Genomic DNA, 21,005 nt, shown 5'->3' on the forward strand with positions numbered 1-21,005 from the left:
TGTGTGAGACACTGGGTTCGATTCTCAGCACCACATATAAATAAATGATTAAAATAAAGGTGAATCGACAACTAAAAAATATTTTTAAAAGTTGCCTATTAAGTTTCTTTACAGAAGTAAAGAATGTAATTTCTGGCATTACGATGTATTGAATAGGATTTTTAAGCAAACATGGACCAGTTTCACCCTTACAATCCACTCAAATGTGTGACATTGGGCACACTGAGTCATTCTTCATTGTCAAACCAATCAACAGAACCTGTTGGAAAAAGTCTAACTTTATTTTCAAAACAAATGACATGTTAACACGTTCCTTGTGACAACTCTGTGATCTCAAATGCCTGACTCTAAGGTAGGTGAAGTCCGGAAGGAAGCTTCCAATTGAAGGTCACCTGGAAAACATGAAGGCCACACTTCCTGGAGACAGCCCCGAGGGGCCTGCCCCTCAGGTGGCTGTCCAGAGAACCTCAGTCCCCATCACATATCGTAGTTCCTGGAGGGTGAGTTTCACCATTCTCTTATAAACTGATGGAGGTAAAGAAAGAAAGGGGGTTGTTTTCAGCTTTCTGTCCCTGTGACCAAAATCACCTGAACAACTTAGAGGGGGCAAGATTCATTTTGGCTCACGGTTTAGAGGTTTCAGTCCATGATCAGTTACCTCCACTGCTTTGGGCCTGAGGTGAGGCCGACATGGTGAGGAAGGACACGGAAGAGGAAGCTGTCAGCTCATGGAGCTGGGAACTAAGATGGATGGATGGATGGATGGATAGATAGACGATGGATAGATAGACAGATTGACAAAGAGGAAAAGGCCAGGGACAGGAGAGAGTCCTTAAAGGCATGTCCCTGGTGATCCACTTTGTCCAGCCACACCTCAGCTGCCTACAGTCAACACCTCCTCTCAGTAGCCCATTCAATTCATTAATTCATCACATGAGTTATTCCACTGGTGAGGTTGAAGACTGCCCAAATCCCCTCTCTGCTCACTGCTTCCCTGGCAAACAAGCCTTCAACAATCAAAGTTCTGGGGACATTCCAGACTCAAATCATGACAGGGTGGAGAAGGAAAGCAGCAGATTGGTTATAAGCAAGTGTGCCCAGGGAAGTGAAGCCTGGGGACATGTTTCTCACAAGAACCTGTGTCTACCTCTGCCTGGGAAAGTCACAGGTACCTTAGGTGCAGCTCGATCTCTGGATGGCAGTTATTCTGGACCTTTGGGGAAGGTCAGGTGGGTCCTCTGTCGGACTCAGAATATTACAATTCCCGGGGAGGGTTTCTTCCTACTGAGAGGACCAGCACATTTTTCTGAGGAACCCTATCATAAACTTGTCTGGTACAGGTGAGCTTGAGTGACGATTCTGGAGATTGAAGCAGTCAAGGCAGACCTCATGGCATGTCTCCATGGTAACAACAGGGTGGGGTGACCAGCCAGACAGACAAACTCAGGTTGGGACCTAGACTGAATATTTCAACGAGACCTTTCACATTCGTCTCTTCATATTTTGTGGTGAAGAGATAAACCCTAAGTATTTATTCTCATTTCGTAAAAGTTACTGCAACTCTGTGCATGAATGTTCACCAATGGAGAGGGAATTCGTAGGACACAGTCTTCATTAGGTAGAATATTTGTTTTGTACACACAAATTTCAGGTAACATTAAAATGCAAATATAGTTCTCATGTATACTTAGCTTTATTTTCTCGTTACAGGCTTCTGAGTTACAGTAATAGACAGTCCAGGCAAATGCTTTCATGACCATTCCTAGGAATGAACCTAGTACATGAGTCTATCTTCTTCCACTCACCACAAGTTCTGAGACTGTCCTGGTATGATATGACCGTTCACCTTGTCAGCCCTCCTACCTTCAACTCCAAATATCTGGTTATGCCATTTACATGTGTTCACATAATATACGCAGCAATAAGTGATATTCCAAATGCATATGGATTTTATACTGATCAAGTTACTCTGTATTATAACATAGCCTTATATGTTTAAATAAGTTTAATTTTCCTTATTGATACTTCACTTCAAGACATGTTTTAGAAGTGGCATTAAAATGACATGTTTTTATAAGCATTCTAAGATGGGTATGCTTTCAACTCTTAATAGACTTTTAATAACTTGATTAATAGATTAAAATCATAATTGCTTTAAAAGTCTGACTTGCTTACCATTTTTTTTCCAGATCATGATTTTTCCTTTAGGTATCACAAAAGAGGCTATAAGAATAAGGGTTATTTAAATATTTTTAAAAATGTTTTAATAATTTATGTTTAAATACATGAAAGAAAGAATGGCCTAATTTGCTAATGAAATACTACTTTTTCAGGAAAAACATTAGTAATGTCGTTGACATTGTATATAAGTGTATACTTAAACCTACTATCTAACAGAAAGTATGTTTGTTGATCCACAGAAAATTGAAAATTGCTTCACTTGAAAAACCTATTTTTTGCTTAATTCTATGTATGTTTGAGCATATATCAACACTTATTGATTTTACCTTAAGATTTTAGTGACTGCAGTCTCCTTTTCCAGAAGGTTCCTTGCTCTGATGCTGAAAACAGACTTGCGAAGCTGAAAATTATAAAATCGTAATTTTAGTTTCGGAATGTAAAAGAATAACATACTGAAAAATCATTAGAGAGATGACATTATTAAAACATTAAACATGTTTTTCACTAAAGCTTCATTACGTGATTATTCTACAATTTCATATTCTTTTCTATTTGCATTTTCATTGGAGCAAACCTGCAAACAATCTTGTGGGGCTGCATTTCCACAGCTGTGGGATGATGCACAGGCTGTGTGTCACTGGTAATGACGCTGCCCTTTCTCTGAAGAGGTTCTTTGGTTTCCAAAGAACTTAATGTGAGACTAATGTTGGACTCCTCATTCATTATTACTTAGAAAAATGTTCTCCAATCCACAATCCCAGTGCTTAGCCTGGGATCCAATACTAATCTGAACACTAGTTTAGGAGTTGCTTTGTCTATTAGCACAGGAGCAAATGAGGGAGGTGTTCAAGGTTTCCCCCAAGTTAATGCTGGTAAAACTATTCCAGAGAAGATGAAAAATAATTGTGGAGGCTGACTGTAAGCCAGAAGATATACCCACCACCCTCAGCTCTGTCCTGCTTGCTATTTGCAGAAGTTAGATGGGTGACAGCTTTATAGGAGCCAAAGTGGGCAGAGAAAGGGCAGAAAGAGAACGGAAAGCACACCATCATGTCTTTGGGTAGATTCCCAAGAACAAATAACTCGAAAGTGTAACTCCAGCAGTCAGACTAGACAATGACCTGCTCGTTGTCATGGAGGGATAAGGTTTACTCAGCACTTTGCACCATATGGTGACCAGTGGAGATAAAGGGTGGATGGGAGCCAGAGTTCTTGGACTTTAGAATTGAACAGCCCAGTAAGGCAGGACAGAGCAGGACACTTGATGTCATTAGGGAAAAGTACAATATGGTGGATGGCCAAGAACTGGACAATTAGTACAGTGGAAAAGATGAGAGGAGCTTTGAACTTTGGCTGGGGGACAACAAGTGTCTGATAGAGTTAACAATGACTTTACTGAAGAAGTGGGAACGGACCTCGAATAATTTCTACAGTCACAGGTGGCAGTGGTTAAATTCATAAATGTATGTACCAGGCAAATTAATTTAGTGCAAATTCTCTATGTGAGTGTTATGGTAGGTGGGCATTTAAGCAAAGTGAGTAGGGAAAACACTATAAGGCATACTGTGTTTCCAGTAAACTTGAGGGAAAAGCAAAAAACAAGAAAACTCTGCATTCACCTAAAACAGACCACCTGGTTTCTTTACCACAAGCACCATTTAAGTTGAGACACAAAGCCACCAAGGCCTAATCCTCAAAACAGCCTATAAACAAATGCAATGACATCCAGCCAAATACATCCATGTAGCCATGGCTGGGAAAGAGCCAGGACCCAAACTGGCCTTTTCAAACACAACTGAGAGCCTAAGTAATACCATAATTTACAACACAATTTTCATTGTTTCCTAGAAGATCTGTAATGAAGAGCAGGCTCATTGAACACATTGGTGATTTCTCCCTTACATGTCTAGGCAGCAAAAGTGTTTTGTTATTTATTTATTTTTTAATCATGAAAACTGAATTGGTTTCCTTATTTACTAGAACCCCCTAGGAGAATAAAGTAATGTGCAGACAAGGAGACAAGAGTGGATGCCATTTATTTAGGAGTTATATTTGTATAGTAGCATGTAAAAGGCTATTCACAGTGATGTGTCATACATCTTGTCCTATCTTCTCAAGAGGGGACTTTGGGCACTGATTTACTATCTCCCTGAGCTGGTTGGACATTTCCTAAGGATTACTGCTCACAGTGTCTTCTGGAGACCCAAGACAATTGTAAGGCCCCCTCCTGGTGGAGCCTCTGCTCTGGTGACACCTATAAACCCACACAATGAGGAGACAGGTCCCCTACTGAGGTCCTGTGACAGGCAGCCTTAGGAGAGGATTGCAGATCCCACAATTCTTCATTCATCCTCAAGGTCAAGGACAGGCCTAGGTCTATTCCTGTCTGAACCTACTGACCTAACTGCAGGTAGAGTAGCTGATGCTGAAACCATGCTCTTCACATGGGGAAGAGCCTTTGGGATAATATCTAGTACAGTGCTTCCTAAATGATTCCTGCACCATATAAAATTACTAAAATGCCTCACATCCACTTTATCCTGAACTCGAGCTGATTAAAATAAAATACAGCATTAATGTGTACAAGGGAGTGCTTGAGAACTGCTTTTATAACTGATGGCAGAGGTAGTAGAAACAGAAAAGCTTCAGGTTCAACTTTGGAATGTACCTGAAGGAAGAAAGAAGAGATGTGTGTATTGTGCTTGATAGACATATATTTGATACACTAGATATGTATTTACATAGACAGATGTTTTAACAGCCCTTTTTTTTCTGGTGAATGAGGCCTATAGTGATTATCTCATTATCCCTTCAGTTTTTCTTGGTGTTATAAAGTTTTGGGTGTATCTTTTAGCAAAGGACATTCTCAGATTCTGCATGTTACAGGGAACTCAGGGCTACACTGCTCTGCAGTGCCCTCTTCTGGCCCTAAGAGACACTGACAGCCATATGCAGACGCATACTCATAGCATTAAACAGATTCATTTCACAAAGGAAAAAAGCAATTTTAGATCTGAAATTGTAAATTGCAGCTAAAAAGAATCAGTAATTGCTCACTTTGCATCTAAATATATCAGAGTTGTAGGAGTAAAAAGAATGGAATGGGTGACACTGTTTTCATTGAGAATGACAAAAAATTAGTTTTAAAAGACCTTTTTAATATAGATTTTATTTTTATTTTATATATTATTTTATATATTTTATATAGATTTTATGTTTTAGGTTTACAAACCTAAAACACTCAACTTGCCAAAAGAACAATTCCTTGACTGGATTAATGATCAAAACTAATAAATTAAATGTAAGTTCAAATAATTCACAGATGATGTTTTTTTTTTTTTTTTTAAGAGAGAGAGAGAGAGAGAGAGAGAGAGAGAGAGAGAGAGAGAGAGAGAGAGATTTTTAATATTTATCTTTTAGTTTTCGGCAGACACAACATCTTTGTCTGTATGTGGTGCTGAGGATTGAACCCGGGCTGCACGCATGCCAGGCGAGCGCACTACCGCTTGAGCCATATCCCCAGCCCAGATAATGTTTTTAAAGTCTGAAACTTTTAATTATAAACATGTTCTCAGAACTATGCACTTTAACCCAGAACTCAAGATCCAGGAAGTTCAACTCCATGTGCAGAGAGTTATTTGTGATTGATTAATCCTGACTCGAAGGACTCACTGATGGTTGGCTCTGGTGATCTTTAAACAATGACTGTTAAATCAAAGAACCTGGGAATTTCATCTGTAGCTTCCAGAACTGGATTTTCCCCAGTGCATAATCTAATATAGCTGAATGCACTCCTGTCCTCTACATTTTCCGCAAATTGCCATTGGATCCAGAGGTTGGCAGGGCCTTAGGCGGAGTCTGTTTTCTCACCAGGAGGCACCTGTTGTCTGGGCGTCTCTCTTCCTGACATTAATAGAACCAGCGAACACTGCCTGGTTCCATCAATTCCTTCAGTCTGCAAAGCCGACTGATTTATTAGTTGGATGTTTTCTTTTAGTGATGTACTTTCTTTCCTGTAGAGTTTGGCTACCAAATGGTACATTTCTGATGGGAAAGGCAAGATAAATGCTTGTCTCTTGACCTTCACGTTAGTTTTCATGTAGTTAATTGGTTGTCTGCTTAAGTTAGCTAATTACTGTTTTCAGAATACTATGAACTCCAAGTTTAAACTCATGTGACCGACTTCAGTTCATTGCGATTGCTGTTCTTATCATAGGTACAATCATCTCAAGTCTCACTGGAAGCCTTTTCAAGTGGGCCCAGGGCTTCTTTCGACATGACCCTAGTAGTTGTTGGTGAAGTTTCCCTGATGTCAGGTGTGGCAAGATGCCCCAAGGTCACATGCATGCTTTCTATTCCAAATCAATGATTTTCTCCAAGAAGTCCTGGTTTATTTATTGGAAAATGGTTTTGCAAAAGCATCATCTAGATCCAACAGGGCTCATTTCTACTTATGTGGTCCCCATTTCCAAGACTTTGTCCAAACAGATTAAATTTCAGTTTAAATTTAAGACATGGGGACCTTCCCTAGGCTTTCCTACATGACATCTATGCCACTTTCTCTTCCCATCACCACTCTTGATTATAAAGGACACAAAGGATGATAGAATTAGATTATTTTCTTAATAATTTACAAATTTTTATTTCACATTTCACAGGCAATAGTCTGGGAACAATGACACCTGACACAATCAAGATGACGAGTGACCACTGAAGTGTTTGTGTTTCTTCCCATTCTCCTCGTCAGTACCTCTGTGCTGCTCCACATGGTGACAGTGAGCAGCTGACGGACGTACTCTCTGCTCAGTGCTCCTGTGGTCTCAGCTCTTACATAAGACACCGCCCACCCCCTCATGTCATCATCTGAGTCACTTCTGGAGTTCTCTGGGCTGTCTGACGCATGTCCAGGAGGGGCTCAAGGGAACAGCCTTCCTTCCACACCACATCGTTTCCATAGTGACATCGTGATCACAGCTCAGTCCTTTGAAATTTGAAACTCAGTTTCCCTGGATGTAAAAAGCCTAGCTCATCTACGGCTCCCCTGGGAATCTTGTGTAGATTAGTTTGTTCTGATATAAAGCATTGCTATTGGGAAGTCTGATGTTAATCCAATGATCTCTCCTTGTTGTTGTTTGGGGCCGGATATCAAAATAATTTTTTAAAATGTAAAGTCTTGGAGGTCTTCTGGGGCATCTCTTGCCCTTGGGGTTCTCAGGCTCGTGGGGAGCACCTTTGACACGGAGGTTCAGGTCTGTTTTTTTTCACGTTTGCTACCTGTTCTGCTCTCATGCTATGGCGTCCCTTAGGGCCTCCTGGATAGAAATGGTGGCCCCATATGACTTTCTTTGTCATTTTCTTGCAAACTATTTTCACCTGCTTCTTCATTTCTGTTTAACTTTTTACAGAAATTTCTTCTTTCTATTTCTCTTAGGGCATCATCTGTGGTACCTAGTCCTTTTATATTTTTCCGTTATTTTTATTTATCATTTCTTCCTATATTCAGCACTTCATTTTCTGAGTTTTTCCAAATCTTCTCCAGGTTGTCTTTTCAACCTTATTCAGTTCTTAATGTCTTTTAACTCATTTTGGAACAGAATGCTATAGGTTGAGCTATTTATGAGCACGTCTTTATGGTGTGCTTGGTGGTTTTTTTTCTTATAATAACTTTTATAGGGAACTTGACTTTGATATTTTTCTTGCTCATTTCTGTGCACAGTCAGGTTTCCCACACAGTTCTGTATTTCTCCTCCAACCCAGGGCTTCCTCTGCTGTTGGTTTAGCACAGTGTTCCAAGTCCAGTATGACAGCTTTTTTTCTAGGAAGTCCTGACTCTATTCCCCAATCCCTCCACATGCCCACCCTCCATTTTATCAGGACCTACTATTTTCCTCACCACTCTGGCCCTGACCTGTTCCATTCTGATTTCACTCCTGGGATGTTGTTCTCCTCAGTACACTAAGAAGCTGTGCTGTTTTTCATAAGCACTGGATGCTCTGTATCTAACCTGGGTTTCCTCCCAGGGGACCCCAATGCCATGCAGATCATTGGCTAGTGGTCTGTTTGCATCTGTTTTTTATATGGGGTCGGTGGATGACCTAGTTCTGTAGCAATTGCTATCAATGGATTTAGGTTTTGTCACCTAGGAGTTGTGTCTGTTCATGTGGAGATTCAAGGAGATTCAAAACCTGAGCTAACCCTCTGTCATTCCAGAAGATACTCTGCTTTCTTCATCTTGAATTTTGATGTAGTTTATCACTTTTATTTTCAAAAGAAATTCCAGTTTGTTGATATTGTTTATTTCTTCTTTCCTTCTCATTTGATTAATACCTACTTTTTATTATTTATTCCCTTCTGCCATCTTAGTGTTTTTTTGGTGATATTTTAATTAATTATTGAGTTGAATTCCTTTATTCCCTTACTAGATGTGCATTCAAATCTATAATATTCTCTCTACAAATACCATTAGCTACTTCCCATAAGTTGGGACATACATAAGCCATGACCTTCCAGGGAATGTTGGATTGCTCCAGGATCCTGTAAGGCTTAGACCCAGAGAACCATGACTTCTCCCCAGCTACCATCTGCAGGACGAAGCCATGAAGTTTACCTGGGAGAGAACAACACAAGCACTAAGTTTCTTGATTTTAAGTGTTAATAATATATTTCTGTTTCTAACAGGGAAAAAGTTTGAGTGACTCTATTTTTCTTTTCTCACTTTGGAAATATTAACAGATTCATAATAAATGGTAAGAGGGTTATAAGAAAATATGCCCATAAAGCACAGAACCATGGTCCAATGAATAGGGGCTGCTGACGACCACTTCTGCTGGGAAGGTGTAGCGTGATTATTCTAACGAGCTGCTCTATTGAGTAAGTCTCCCACAGGAAACACAGTAATTGGAAAGAGGCAATTACTTAAAATTACATAGGCTGAAGGTGGCCCTGCATTTCACTCTACTTGAATTTTTCATGCATCTATGCACTGAAAATTAATATCAAAGTGTATATGACAGACCATGTATATAGCAAGAGGTTTCTATAAAACAAACTTTTTATGGAACTGACATTATGCTTGGAAAGAAAGAATTTTAAAAGGTGATTAATGTTGGTGGCACCATGATTAAAACAGTCCTATTACAATGTATATAAAGGTGAATTCCATTATAATGTCATGTTAGGAAGCTTTGAAATGTGTCTAAGATGCGAAAAGGCACTTTAAATAATGGGTCAAGATTTTTGATCTTAACTTATTTCAAAATTATAAATTCTGACCCCTGCAAAACACCAAGTATAAGAGTTAAAACATTCATGCACACACAACACACATACCGCCCCCCAAAACTTCATTCTGAACCCTACAAAAACACCAAGTGTTAAAATATGTGTGTGCGCGTGCGTGCGCACACACACACACACACACACACACACACACACACACCCTAAAACTTCGTTCTTCCTCTGGGCCCTAGGACGCCAGCACAAGTTGATTTCTCCTCTGTAAGAAGCATCCCTTCACCTTCCCGAGGAGGCCACCAGATAGACAGTTCCCAAAAAAGACGGTACCTTCCTTGTCTAGCTTATGTTCCTCCATTGTCTAGGTGCTTCAAATATATTTTAAAAAATGAATCAAGTTCGTAACTAAAAGGCGACGTTTAATGTTTGCTCCCTTTTCTGTTTTGCTTTTTTTTTTTGTAAAAAAAAATACTTAATCCTAAAATATCAAATGTGAATGAGGTAAAAATTCTGAATTGAAATTTTGAATTGAGTCTGAACTCACTTTATATACATAGAAAAATCTTCTAAAACTGGAGACTAAACAACGGAAACTCATTTGACTTATTTTTTTTTTTTTTTTGGCACTTGAATTTTATAACAGTACTTTAGTGTGGTTCTCCGTGGAGTGGGTCCAATCTCCCACGACTTCCATACCAACGAGAGTGGTATAATGGTAACTGCAGTGCAAGGGCAGCACCTTGGGTGGCTGAAGAAGTCTGAGGTATGTCCAATACATGGTGTTTATGATAAGAACCAAGGGTGTATGCTGGGTAGGTTTTAATTACAGAGGTAGAATGCAAAGTGATTTCTGATCATAGCTCATGTAAACATAAAGACAAAGATTCAAAACCTGCAGAGATCAAAAAGATGCGTGGATTTATTATTCTGGAGAGAATGTCAGAGGCTTTTAATGATGCAGCTGTTTGTGATTTTAAATCGAGACACTTGGTGATGCAAGGAAGCAGACTTCAAATTCTTATTCTGGTTCAGTTGCATTTGAACTTAGGGTACAAATAACAAGAACATTGCCATCAGCAACAGTTATAACACACCAAGGTTGGCCTGGCACTTAATGAAAAGTACCTACAGGAAAAACCATATTTGAAAGAGAATAAAGTTTAAAAAGAAGAATAAATTTATATTTCAGAGATTCATGTAGTGACTTTATCTGGATACCTGACTTTGAGATAGTATTGCAAATTCTTAAAAGTCTTCCACCTTGGCTATAAGAAGATTCTTAATTCTAGCCTGATATTCCTTTCACCCTCAAAGAACACACACCTAAGGAATGGACACAGGTGACATAATTTCAAACTAAAAATGATTGCACAACTCAATGTTCTACAAAAAATAATAAATAAATAAATAGAAAGAAAGAAAAAAATCACAGATAGGGAATTCCTGTTCTCATTCATTGAAGGTAGAAAAATATTTTTTTCACCCTGAACACAGCACACTGTTTGCATGTAATGGTCTCCTCAAAACAGATTTTTTTTTTAGTAAGACTGTGAACTCGAATAGCCATATCTTCAAGCTCAATAATTTACTGCAAAGATCAATAAAAGAGAAAAAAATGCTTTAATTTTATCCCATGTACATCTGCATTTCCTCTTCATTATTGTGACAAGAGGGAAGAAGTCCAATTATCTACTAAAGCAGTTTGAATCTAAAGAGAGGAGTATGAGGTCTTCCTATTTGGTGTCTTTCCCCTGGGACCAACACTGCCTTGTGTCTTTGAGATACAGCACAGGGTTATATGGTAGCATTACATAATCCCCTCCACTCCTGGAGATATATCTTGATTGGTCCTGAAGAGCTTCTAAGCTATTATTTTAGAAAATTCTTTCAGAAGAGCAAAAGCCCTAAAGAATAAAGAGAGAGGCTTCTCTCTCTCTCTCTCTCTCTCTCTCTCTCTCTCTCTCTCTCAATAAGTGTTCATTCTGGAAATTATAGATCAGGATGAGTAACTTGCTATGTGCTGGAACAAACCATCAAACACTCTATAATCACTTAGAAAATTACAAACATATTGTATGGCAATGACTGAGGCTTTGAGAAGAGTCAATCTTACAAAACAATTTAACTTACTTCTTGAGAGTCCAAGACACTGGGTAGGCAATGGGGGTAGCAACTGAGATATCATCAAAAACAAAACTCAACCATCAGACCATGACAAATTGATATATTGTGCTCAACTAACCTGCTACATCTTAAGGTTAAATCTAAGTCATTTGTCTTGATGGATCCATGTGAGTCTGTTTGCTGAACCTGACATCAGGGTTTGGGTTACTGATGGTAGCCTTTCCTGTCCACTTTGAGAGGCCCGTGGCATGCTGTGCCAGGTAAGTGCTGGCATTTAACTTATGTTGTCTTGTTTAATTCTCCTAAGAAACCTTGAAAATAAGAATCATCTCTACAGATGAGACCAGGAACCTGCAACAGTTAGCCACTGCTTGGTTCCGACTTCTCCCAACAGCTGCACCAAGCTCATCTCGCCTTTCCATGGGGTCTCCCTGCCTCCATCTCAGTATCTCTAGCCTTCTTCCTCCTGAGGGGAGGGAAAGGGGGGCTCTCCCACGTTCTGCAACACCTTTTGCTTTCATTGATTTGACTCTCAGGTTCTAAAAGACGTGGTCTACATCTTACTCATTGAAGAATTCCCTAGGTTCAGAAGATTGGCAGGTGAGTAGCGAGCAGTCCATACATGTGGTTTGTTGAATGAACGAATGAATGTGGAAGACAAATGGAAATGAAAAGGGGAGAGCAAAACATTGTGATTAGCTTATGATTTTCCCCTTTATGTATATGTGTTAGCTGCTCATTTCAAAGTCACGTTAAGGAACTTAGTAGAGAGAGGCAGACAACAAGTGGGCAGACGTTGCCCTACTGTGGGAAAAGTCTTCACTCTCCTTATCATATGGGCTCTCTTGCCTTGCTAAAAAGTGAGAGGCAAGGGACAGCCCTCGTGCCCCCATCTTTCTCATGCGGATGTGGCTCACTATGTTTCCAGGCCATCGCAGGTTCTGACCCAGGAAGTGGCACTAGGAGCACAGAGGGGAAACCTCAGGGGCACAGGCCAGAGAATCCCGGACTCAACAGCAGGGGTGGCTGTGATCTCCAGGGTGCCAGAAAGCCAAAGGATTAGCAAGCACTCTGCTTCCAGAACCTCTGATTTGATGACAATAATATGAAGAGTGAGTGTTGCCTGATTTCTTTCTACTTGGAAACTAGAAAACCCTTCTCAGGATATGGAGGCTTATTCTTTGGTCAGGAAGTGGAGGGAAGACACTCGTCCTGTCTTTGTCTTCCAAACCTCGGCAGGTCCAACCATCTCTTAAGCATTCTACATTTTTGTGGGCTTGTTGTTTACTGGGAGAAGGACAGGTGTTTTAAACTATGTGATAAAAGGGATCACAACAGGGCTATTTTTAAAACCAGGGTTTCTGCAGAATGAGGTTGCCATGGGAATCTTTTATCACTGCTCAAACCAGGCAGGGTAAGTAATTACTTGGAGAAAATCGCCCCTAATGTGTGTTTTGCGTTTTCCTTGATGCTTAATCCAACTCCACTGCCCTTTTGTGATCGTCAGTTGTAGATTTACTTTTTTTCCCTCTTCACTAGTGATCTTCAGGTTCCTGGGACTTACTGTTTCCCCTGGCAAGAGAGAGGTAGCTCTCCCTGGTGTGGCGGAAGTCGGAAGCTCCTCCTTACAGGTAACCTTCAAGGAAAAACTTTTATTGTATTGTTCCTTTGTTCATGTGGTGAGAAGCACTGATAAGCTGGCCTCTTCATTCTCTTTTCCTTAACATTCACAGAGGAAAAACAGCCTCAATTTGTGCAGGGTGTGGACAGTTTTTTTTTTTTTTTCTTTTTTCACATAGAGTGAAGGATCTGGCCCACCATCTCACACTGACCAGCATTTCCAAGGGCTGCTGGGATTTGAACAGAAATTTCCTAGTGGTTGCTGAAAAGTGCTGTTTAGGGGGAACTACGAGTTGTATGGTCCATGTTCAGGGTTTTGGGCCTGTGTTTTGTTCTTTTGTTTCTTGGTGGCTTTGGGATTTCTTAATAAAAATGAAAAAGACTTGCCATAGTTAAAACATAAGTCCCAGGTTGCTTTCTCTGATTTCTGTTTCTGTTCAATTCTTATCATTGAAATCCATCTGCAAGGGGCCCCACTTCAAATTTCCCCAACCAATGAGTCTCAACAGGGATGAGCCATCCTGGGTGAGGAAGGCCAGCAACCTGCCTGTCTGCCTTCTGGTCACCTAGGTCAAGTCAAGGCTTTAAGAAGGGACAGGTGGCAACCTGGGTAAGGCTCCCACTGCTCCTGCCACAGGGAACTCTGCCGCCTAGACTCAGAAAGGGCAGGTTGTCTGCATCTCCCTTTCCAAACTGGAGCATTTTCCCAGACAAAGAATGCCGTAAGCAGTGAGCTGCATGATCCAACTGGACTTTACCAACATTTGGGTCACCTAGGCATAGACGAGATGAAGGGCAACGTGACTGTCACTTACAATAGTCTATGTTTAAGACAATGTGGGTTATACCAACTGTCTTTATAGGGAACTGTCTGCAGTCTTCAGAAACTTCCTAGTCTCTTTATTAAATACTAAATTGGAAAACACCTTCGAAGCAGTGTCTCTGCTAACTCATTGTATTTCAGGAGATTATGGGATAGACTCAAGTATAAGATTACAGAATAAAACTATAATTGTTACCCTATTTTCTGTTGGTTACAAATAACTCTTAAATGAGAAGATTTTTTAAAAGCCACAAATAAAAAAAAAAAACAGGCATTAAAAAAATTAGAAATGGCATTTAAGCTCTTTGACCCTAAACCAACAAGAAAACATCTAGAGAGGGATGTGGGGGCACAAAGGAATGCGTCAGCATCTCCCCAGGCTCCCTCCCTGCTAAGCACTTTTTTATTTTTTTCCTCATCAAATAAAAATCATTCTATCCAAAAAATGTGAGAAACATCATGCTTCCGTTTAGAATGAAAATAAGTTTTCATGGACGGACAGTTCAATTTTATGTTTCCTGTGGGATATTATTCCTAGTAATTTAAAAAGCAGGTGGTGGCTTTGTGACTCTGGGCAGGCATATCAGGTCTTGGTCCTCTTCCTGGACACAGGCGGGTACAACCCAAGGCCAGACTGGGTGTATTCCACCTCTGGATTGTAATGTACCCTGGAAACCAAACCAAACCACCACAAACTGATCTGCTCTCTAGCACATGAAAGGCAATTTCAGACAGACTGTCTGAACCAAGCCACTGTCTGCCACTTGTTGATGCATGGACATGAACTTTGGCTTCTGTGCCCTGCTTACAATGCTGAGTGAATTAGAATTGTGAAGGGCAGTGACAAATTTAATTTTTTTTAAAGCAAATTAAAAACCTGTAAGGGGGCTGGGGATGTGGCTCAAGCAGTAACACGCTCGCCTGGCATGCACAGGGTGCTGGGTTCTATCCTCAGCACCACATAAAAATAAAATAAAGATGTTGTGTTCACTGAAAACTGAAAAATAAATATTAAAAAACCTCTCTCTCTTCTCACTCTCTCTCTCTCTTAAAAAACAAAAAACAAAAAACCTGTAAGGAGAGTTAACAGCAATACCCACCTATTTCATGATCTTTCACTGAAAGTTAACAGCAATGTGGCATTTTAGCTGAGATAAATTAGTGGCCAGGAAGACCAAATGGAAAAATATCTCCAAGTACAGGACAAAACTGGAGAGAGGACAGTCATCCAGGAGAAAAGGCAGCCCTAACCTGGAAAAGGAATGCTGGGCAAAGAGCAGACAGCAATGCCCTGTGTTCATACAGCCTGCCAACTGAAGAGACCCCCATGCTGGTCACTTCTGATGGCAAAATACATACAGGTGTCTCTTGGAAAAGTTTCTGAATTCCAGGAATGCTTAGAACATCTTAGAAACTTCTCCAAAGAAAGTGGCAAACAAACCCAACTACTTTCAAATAAAAAAAGAAAGACGTTGGCAATGGATCTGTCTTCTATAATTTGGAGCTGTTTAGGTAGATGGGTAACATCTGTAGCTGACTGAGAGAAAATAAATAAATGGAAAGAAGGCAGCCCCTCATGTTAATCCAGGACCAATCTACAGAGAAGGTAGCAACCAGGGAGAAGTCTGGGGAGAATGTGGTGCTTCTTTGGTGGAGGGAATGGGGCAAGGAAGAGGTGAGGCCAAAGGCCAGGGCACCCCAAATAGCTCCTCCCTGTGGTGCTGGGGAACCCAGAGGAAGAAGATCCCTAGCAGGAAGGAAGTGGCGTCTCTTTTTCACCACAGAATGGTAAGATTTCATAATAAGCAAGAGACAGAGGTGGGAAGGCTTTAAGGGAATACAGTGAGCTAGGAATTCCAAAGTGAAGTACTTGCAAGTGAATTAGATGCTTTTGTGAGCTCTAATGTCTCATCTCTTATGAACTCTCTCATTGTTCCTTTATCTTCTGGCTACTCATACTACTGAACCTATTCGGAGTAGGTGATTAAACCAATACTATAATATACACACATACATGCGTACATACACATAAGCATGTCCACATGTGAGTGTATATGAGTTCACCTGTTGCGCCCGAACGACACACTGGATGTCTTACATCATTTTTAAAAGCAAAGGAATGGGAAATTACACTTCTTCAAAAATTATGAGCTAAATTTGTCTTATGTGCATGTGGTTCCCTACTGACACTTTACTGTGGAATTTGAGAAAAAAAATTCTATTTTTCAAATGATAAAGAAATAGGTAAATCAGAAAATGAATAAGATAACTCACAGATAATCCCTGCTGCATAGTGAGCACTCAACAAGTGGTAATAAAATAAGGACATTTTGGTGGATTTTAAGGTCAGGTGCTCCGGTTCTGCCCCCTGATCAGATAAATGTACAAAGCACGGTCACTTGTACATGGCAACACACAGGGTACCGCTGAACCTGAACTGTGCCTTTCGGGTGGAAGCCCTCCGTTCTGTCCACTAGGAATGGGAGGCAACAAGGGATTCAAAGTCACCAGGCTGCCATGTGCACAGCTCCAAGGCCGACTTAGGGAAATGCAAGATTTAAACTCATAAAAAGTTAAAAGGCTTAATGATTTCTTCTCCAAATAGTTTCTTCATTATTCTCTTGCCACACTGGTGTCCAGAAACCTAAACAGTTATGTGGTTCTTTTCTCTAACATATATATGCTTTAAAAAGTTGGGTCATTTGAGACAGCAGTCTTACTTTTTGATCAATGTACTTGTTGTCTTCAATGGCTGACCGTTTGGAGTGATCACAGGATGAAGAAGAGGCCGAGGGGAGGATTCTGAAGAGACAGCAAGTATCCTGTTGCTGGCGATCAATAAACTGCTTCATAAAACTTTCCCTTTGCAAATGAAGTACACACACATCAAGCATTATTAATGAAATGGAGCAGGTGATGGCATTTTGCAATGGGCTAGAGAAAGCAGTGACAAAAGATCATAGAAAACAATACATGTCACACAGAGAGTGGTGTTTAGATTTAATTACCAAAAACATTTAACTGAGAGAAAGCCTCCTCACCAACTCCTGTTTAAAAAAAAATAACGTCCCTGAAACAACTTTAGAGCAAGGATATTCAGTAATTGATGGCATTTTTTGAATCCTATTATGGTAATAAGATACTTTATCTTTCCTCTAAGACTTGAAAGAATTAATTCATCTCTCCAAACTTCCATTCATCATAAAAAGCCTTGAAAGATAATTTTACATTTAGAGACTCAAAAGAAACAGACTTCCTCTGATCTCTAAAACATGGTAAAAAAAAGAAATTCAAGTAACATCTCTCCAAGTAATAAAATTCAATTAATTAAATTTGTTTATATTTTTAGTTGGAAATGCCAATATGGTGACGTGCCACATAGAGACACTTTGGTTAACAATGGTCTGTGTATTGGGTGGTTCCCTGGGACTGTATGGCCTAGTGATACCACAGTCCTCTCGGCGTGCATAAATGTACTTTAGGGTGTTCACCCAATGAGGAAAATCAGAGCACGTCCCTGTCACTAAACCATGCACAACTATGGTTTTCTGATTAAGTTTAAAAATATGGCACCATATCCAGCCTCAGACTCTGTGACCCTCCCACTGGGTGCTTTTCTCCTATGTGCTGAGGGTCCCAGGCTGGCCTCCGCCTGTCATCTCTGTGACACTGAGTACCTGTGCCATGTGCCTGGATGCCAGGTCCCTGAGGAGCCTCTCGAGAGAAGCAGGGTGGCCTGGTGGCCTGGCTCCTGCAGCACAGCGTGCCTCTTCTCTGAACAGGCTGCTTATTCACAGGGGTCAAGGGCTCTAAAACTGAGGCAGAATGGAAATTCAGAGAGAGGAAAAAATCCACCCACATGTGTGTTTGAATGAAGAGCCGGATCTGATCTAGGATCAACCTGTTACCGTGTAGTCAAGACATACAATTAAAGAAATACTTGAATACCTGATTTTAGGAACTGTAAAATCTGAAGGAAGTTTTGAGATTTTCACCATTTGCGGTCTGTTTGGAAACTTTTCAAAGATTCGCAGGCGCAAAGGGAGCTTTTCTTTGGTGTCTGCATTTGCTTCACTTTGTTTTAACTAAAAAAAAAATAGAAAGAAGAAAAAAGGGGGGAACCTATAGAACTGTTAGAGAAAATCCGTTTCAGAATTGAGGGGACAATGAGTAATTACAAAAGTGAACCAGAAGGTGGCAGCAAAAGCCCACCAAGCATAACCTCTCCTCAGCCACCTACACTATTGCCATAGATGGTTTTTTATGTGTGTTGAAACTTTTCAGTTCTGGGGAAACAAACAAAATTTTACAAATGATAAAAATAAACAAAAAAGGTAGAACAGAACTTTGTTATTCTATTCCCAAATATAAACCTCCTTTCATTCCATATAGTCCATAAAACTTTTCACTTATCCCTCACGTACTTAAACAACAAAATTTGACTGATCCGTATTCAGGCTAGAATTAGAAATTGAAAGAATAAAAAGATGACAATATGAGCTACAGAATCATGCTGAGTGGTGATATTTGAAAAGTGAAAATGTCAAGAAAATTGGTCATGCAATCTAGCAGATTTAAAAGTTCAACATAAAAATAACACACTGACCAATAAAACAAAAGTGTTTTCTGTTTGGTTGTAAAGATGCTTGGGAATGACTGACTTTAAATTATCTTTGTGAAAAATGGAAAGCAAATGACATTCACTTATCTAGCTATTCATCTGCTTATGATATATATTTACATTTCTACAAATTGCTTTTGGGGGCAACTGAGGCTTAACCTCACCAGCAGGTGCCGATGCTGGACTAAGGAGAAATTAAGAGGATCCATTTCAGCTGATGGAATTCATTCTGCACTTTCTTTTCCACCTTCCATGCTGATTTGTCTTGGGGGTCCTCTTTGCTTCTCTCTCCTCCTTTCCTGACCCTCTCCACCGTGGGAATTTATTGTCATGGTTGCTGGTCCCTGCCCTGGCTTTCCAACCTGTACCTTGTAACACTGGGACCCTTCAGAGAGCATATTTAATTCAGACAGTCCTTTCTAGAAGGGCTGGGGAGACATCTGAAGCCATCAGCCTGTTACTTCAAAATTGCCATCTGTCTCAGGTTGAGGGAAGATTAGCAGGAAAGGTCTGGAGCTCGGTAACAGGAAGGGGGGCGGCAACTCTTCCCTCTAACCTGCAGCACCTGGAGATGCAAACAGGCCAGAGGGAACAGGGGTGCTGCATTTTGAGGGGTGAGCCCAACTGTAATATGATTGATGTCTCTGCTGTCCGTCTGGCTGTGGCTTCATGGAGAGATTGTATGTTCTGATTCCTGGTTTTCCCCTCTGTTGCAGATACTGCTCTTCCACCTTTGTTTCGCATAACATCCCCGTTTTATCTCAGCCACTGTTGCTCCTATTTAGTTTGGCGGGCAGCCTTTGCTTCTCTGTCTTAGATGGTCATCTCAGTTAGGGGAGGGGCCCCGGCTGCTGGCTACTTCCCTCCCTCCCTAGGAGAAGCCTCAGGATGGCCGTGTGCACAGAGGGTGTGTTCTTGACGATCTGATGGTCACAATGATGATGGCCAACACTCAGCTCCCAGAGGCACAGGCAAGAACCAGGAGCATCTCCATGAGATGGGGACAATTTGAAAAATGATAAAAATGAAGAGACTTGTTATGAGAAAGAGACTTGTTTTCTATAAGGTCATTGACACAACTGGTAAAGTATAATTGTCAGTGGCAAGGAGACAATGTGGAAAAAGAGAGAGGCCTAACAAATTAAGGCAGACCACACAGGAGTTCTGTCAGGCCAAAGACAGGCTGATGCCCCCAGCAGAGATGAGGGGTTTTTGCCGATTCGTGCACCTGCTGACTTAGTGTTGGTATGTTGATGCTGCCGAGCTAAGTCCTGTCCAGCCGCAGGTCCTGGGCTAAGTTCTAGGGGGTGTTAAAGTGAATGTCACTGCACCTGCCCTGGCCCAGCCCACTTGATAACCACGTAGATGGCTCTATCACAGACGATGACAATGAGGTGTAATGGCTTCCTGGTGGGATGTTAACGGAGCACAGGGTAGGAAGCAAAGGGAAAAGCAACAAGAAAACTGAAGACGTTCCTTTGACCTAGGTTTCTTGGGCAGCAGAATGGCTACATGTGATTATGCTGTCATCATGGGGCCCCAAGTGTACCAGGACTGAATTGCATATTTTATGAGTATTCAGTCTCTTCAAAGAGGTATGAGGACAAATGGTGCATGAGTTGGGACCCATTGTTGAAATGAAAACACCGAGCTCTTCCCTCAAAATCTCTCAGTCTGTGCACTACTTCCACCCCCACCAGCACCTGCCTGGCCACAGACACCACCTGGGCCCTGTGCTCCCCATTACGGTCCCCTGTGTGTGGCTGTTTCTAGTCTGTTCTCCATTCTGTGGTTTTAGAAAGCTTCTCAGTTTTCATCTTAAAACATTCTGGTGGTATTATACTGCTCTTCAAATACCTAACTCTTTTACTCTAGGCTCTGAGGTCTGCTTTGGCTCCTTCACACCTGTGCAGCCTCAGCTTAACCTATGTTCCAACCACATCTTTCAGGTCCCTCAGAGGTGTGTGGACCTTTCACCTGCCATGCCCTCTGCTGAGCTCCTCTTCCACACCCTCTCTCTTAAATTTCATTAACTTCGACTCGTTTTCCGGTTCCCCTCACAGTTCTTTAGAGAATTTTCCTCCGACCAACAAAGTCTTCCTCTTACGAGTCTGTAACATGTTAAACTGAACCACATAGAATTGCTGAGCCCAGGATTCTGTGACCAGTTACCATGAGCCAGTACCTTAAAGCAAGAGATGCTGCCAACCTCTCAGCATTCTGGGGCTACAAGTCAGAGATCAAGGTTTCTCCCGGGCCCTGCTCCCACGGGAGGCTCAGGGAAGAGCCTGCCTGTTCCAGCGTCTGGCGATTCCCAGCAGTCCTTGGCATTCCTGGGCTTGTGGCGCATCACCCCGGTACTGGTCTAGTCTACATCCTTCTTCCTGTGTGTCTGTCTCCGTA

General features: G+C 41.1%; 1 protein-coding gene across 2 annotated transcripts in view; it reads right to left on the minus strand.

The window, feature by feature from the left end:
• Nalcn (sodium leak channel, non-selective) overlaps positions 1–21,005 on the minus strand; it is a 288,482-nt gene that overhangs the window by 58,343 nt on the left and 209,134 nt on the right. For both annotated transcript variants that reach the window (XM_076872192.1, XM_076872191.1), the window contains 3 exons: positions 17,930–18,066; positions 16,702–16,843; positions 2,508–2,581 (listed from right to left, as the gene is read on the minus strand). In XM_076872192.1, coding sequence (XP_076728307.1) covers positions 2,508–2,581; positions 16,702–16,843; positions 17,930–18,066 — 353 coding nt within the window. The remainder of the gene's footprint in view (positions 1–2,507; positions 2,582–16,701; positions 16,844–17,929; positions 18,067–21,005) is intronic.

Source organism: Callospermophilus lateralis, chromosome 12, assembly GCF_048772815.1.
Source record: "Callospermophilus lateralis isolate mCalLat2 chromosome 12, mCalLat2.hap1, whole genome shotgun sequence".
Lineage (NCBI taxonomy): Eukaryota > Metazoa > Chordata > Mammalia > Rodentia > Sciuridae > Callospermophilus > Callospermophilus lateralis.